The sequence below is a fragment of the Leiobunum rupestre genome, chromosome 5 (genome assembly GCF_980474605.1).
Source record: "Leiobunum rupestre chromosome 5, qqLeiRupe1.1.hap1, whole genome shotgun sequence".
In the NCBI taxonomy this organism is placed as follows: domain Eukaryota; kingdom Metazoa; phylum Arthropoda; class Arachnida; order Opiliones; family Sclerosomatidae; genus Leiobunum; species Leiobunum rupestre.
In genome coordinates, this window is record NC_143388.1 from 22179914 (window position 1) to 22183362 (window position 3449).

A 3449-nucleotide genomic window follows, 5' to 3' on the forward strand; every position below is an offset into this window, starting at 1 on the left:
GTTGCCAGCCAATTGTAGATTTCATTGAATCAATTGATACGTATTTAAATAAAATATAAAATTTCTCTCTATTTCTTAGTTGACCTTCATTTTCCTTAGGTGTTTCGATATGCTCAATTCAAGATCTCCTTTCGCAAAAGGATATAAAAAACCAACCAGAAAAAATTAATTTCCACTTACCAGCTTAACTTAATAAACTCTTTACGAAAGAACATATGATTCTCGACCCTGCGTTAAGCCACGTGACATTTTATGGTTTTACTAGTTTCCGATAGGTAGTGTTTTCCAGGCGCTTGCCCCCGCTTCTGCTAGTTCTGCCTAGCGTGCGAGCCCCCCGTAGAATCGGGGGTCTATCCCAGTGGCGTAGCCAGAAATTCCGGAAGGGGGGGGGGGTTTGGTAGAATTGCAATATGGATTGTAGCTAAAATGACGACATTGCCATATACGTAGCTAGCTATGGTTGCTGCTTTATTCATGGACTCCCTAAGGGGGAAAATGGTCCTCATTTCATTAGGTGTGCCCTATAGAAGATATCATCGAGCGAGCGAGGCTAAAATACCTACATATGATGTTTGCATATACCATGGAAAATAATCTTTAACTAAAACATTTTTATTTTAAGATATAATACAATCGAATGTTTTAAATAATACAATTATTATAACCTTATTAAAAAAGGACGCGTCGTTTTAGATAATCATACTTAATTTATCAACAATTTAAGCAAATTTAAATTTTCTATTTTGTTTTGCATATTCGTCAAGAACTTCATCGGCTGTTAGTGATATTTCCCTATGGATAGCAAGAGCCGCCAGTCCATTTAAACGGTTCTCAGACATTGTATTTCTTAAATAGGTCTTTAAGCGACGTAATGTTGAGAAGCTTCTCCCCACGCTACAGGATGTAACTGGAAGCGTTACAAGAATTTTAAGAAGTGTATAGATATTTTTAAATAGCATTTGATTGCATTTTCCAAGAGCTTCTAAGCCTTCTATAGGGCGGCTTTGGCTTTCAATTTTTTATCTCATAAGATGGCGAATCCATAGACGATATTCGGTCAAAACAAGATTTTCGGAATCGACTTGATCTGAGTAAAGTTTAACTAATTCTTTTATTCCATTTTCATTATGTTGTTGTTCAGCTAATGTACTAGTGAAATTTACTGGGAGAAGACTTCGAAACACTTTCAGGATTGATTTATGAGTTATATAGGAATCTTTCGTTCATTTGCTGTAGAAAAGAGTCTAAAAAAGGAATGAAAATTGAGACTCTGAAGTATTCTTCATCAGATTCGCAATTAGCATTGCACCTGTGCGTTTGTCGTTTTGAGATTCGAGGTCCTTTTATTTCAAAATTAATATTTTTTGAATTTTTCTCAAGCTCGAGGAATATTTTGTGAAATTCAAATACTGCGTTTTCTCTAATAGTTTGGACTTCATCGCAAATCGTCTGTATGTGATTAACTGCACTAGATCAATGTCATTAAACATAGAAATATCGATGACAGCACGTTGTAATTGGGCAAATGCGTCAACAGCGTCATGTTTTTCTACCCTTCTTGTAGGGTATAGACGTTTCAGTTTTTCTTTCGTGGCCTCTAATTCCATAGCCGAGATTTTGTCTTGAAGGACAGCCTGTCTTTTGGGAGTGTTCATAAAAGTGTAAACGTTCACTAAAGTACCCATTGAATTTCTAATTGACGCTACTTCACATGCTTTGGAAATTGCCAAATTTAAACAATGTGCACTACAATGAACGTATAAAGCAGATTTATACTGGCTTCTTATAACCACCTGGACACCCCTAAACTTTCCTGACATCGACGCGGCTCCATCGTAACCTTGACCTCTAAGATACGTCAAATCAATTCCCCACTTGTTCAATTCGTTTAAAATTGATCTTGCTAAATTATCTCCTGATACGTCGTAAACTGGAACAAATTGCAGAAAAGCTCCAGTGAGAAATTTTGTTGTTTCACTGAAATACCTAATGCATAAAGAAAACTGTTCCACGCTGCTTATATCAGTCGTTTCGTCAGCAAGTATGCTAAAGCATTTGGCGTCGTTAATGTCTTTAACTATTTTATGTAATATTAGTTTATTGCAGACATTAATAAGTTTGTTTTGAACTGACGGACTAAGGTACGAGGCATTTCGTTTACTCTGCTTGCGAATTTCCGCCAAATTTTGCTCTTCCGTTTCAAACGCTGACACCATATTTAAAGAAAAACGCAAAATGGATCTAAGATTTCCATCGTTTTCAACAGGATCTTTATCAAACTCCAACGGTCCAGAGTCGCGGTGTCCTCTAAGTGCCAGGGTCTGCCTTCCACACAAAATTATTACTTTAATTACAGGTATAATTAGATTCCTGTTCTATCATTTTCAACATTATCCAGTTGTCTATCTATAGGAAGTACTTTTTCGTTCTCAATAATATTAAAGATGTTATCAGCTTCTTCCACGCAATCTCAATTATATTTTTTTAATTCATGAGCTTTAAAATCCTCTTTTGCGTGTTTCCAATCACGGTATTCGACATGAACTAATTTACCTAAAGGCTGACCACCTGATCCACCGTGGTGTTTTTCGAATAAAACGCAATATTTGCAAAACGCAGCATCTTTACATTGTGAATATGCAAGCCAACGGTACGTTTTAAGCCAACGAAACTGGAATTTCAGGTCTGAAGTTTTATTCTTTCCAAATTTTGATGATGGGAAGTCGTAATCGAAATCAGGAGTCCAAACATTGTGTAATATACAGATTTTCTCGTGATGGTCTAATTTCGTTTGCACATATAATGCAATGTCAAATTTATTAGGTGGCTTTAAGGAATTCGTAATTGTACTTGCATCATCCAGAAGAGCAGCAGCAGATGAATTGTAGGGAATCTAAAAATTTGCTTTGAAAATTTTCATATTGAAACTGATACCATACCACTTATGCTGATACTTAAGGTATTTAAAAAAAAACAAACCTACCGGATTGATTGATGAATCATGCGGTTCATCATTTGAATAAATTGGATATTCCAAAATACATTCTGTGCCAACATCATTCTTCTTTTTATTAAAATATTTATCAATTGTATTTGGTTTTCTTTTGCTCATTTTTCCTGTTTAATATATAGTTTGGCGATCATAAGTTACTTTAATTTTAAATAATTAACGCTAAAATACAGTTCGTGTGATCTGTTGCACTTCTTTTTTATTTTCTGAGAGGAAATTTGGTTTTTCCGACCGGCGTTAGTTTTCTCAGAGTCAGTCCGATAATTTTAATTAATAGCCTTAGGACCAGACAATAAGTCAATAACAACAACTATTATCTATAAAGCAGCGGCTGAGCGCGTTCAATGAACTTATGGATGGGGTTAACTTGCCATCAGGAAAGTTTACTCTATCTTAAAATAATAATTATTTAAATTAGCTGCTTAGCACATACCTTCAG

The 3449-nt window shown here is 35.3% G+C and overlaps 1 protein-coding gene across 1 annotated transcript; it reads right to left on the bottom strand.

Moving 5' to 3' along the window:
* Nucleotides 1–1343: 1343 nt before the first annotated feature.
* Nucleotides 1344–3112, bottom strand: LOC149943815 (zinc finger MYM-type protein 1-like). Its single transcript, XM_090176213.1, has 3 exons — nucleotides 2984–3112; nucleotides 2554–2893; nucleotides 1344–2344 (listed from the first exon to the last, which is right to left on the bottom strand). The coding sequence occupies exons 1-3, from the start codon at nucleotides 3110–3112 to the stop codon at nucleotides 1344–1346; spliced, it is 1470 nt and encodes a 489-aa protein (XP_090032339.1).
* Nucleotides 3113–3449: the final 337 nt, after the last annotated feature.

Excerpts from the sequence above, each read along its gene's own strand:
- LOC149943815 (XM_090176213.1), bottom strand. The coding sequence starts at position 3,112 with ATGAGCAAAAGAAAACCAAATACAATTGATAAATATTTTAATAAAAAG. Across the intron at positions 2,894-2,983 it reads ATGATTCATCAATCAATCCG|ATTCCCTACAATTCATCTGC; the intron begins GTAGGTTTGTTT and ends GCAAATTTTTAG. Across the intron at positions 2,345-2,553 it reads ATCAGGTGGTCAGCCTTTAG|TAATAATTTTGTGTGGAAGG; the intron begins GTAAATTAGTTC and ends CTGTAATTAAAG.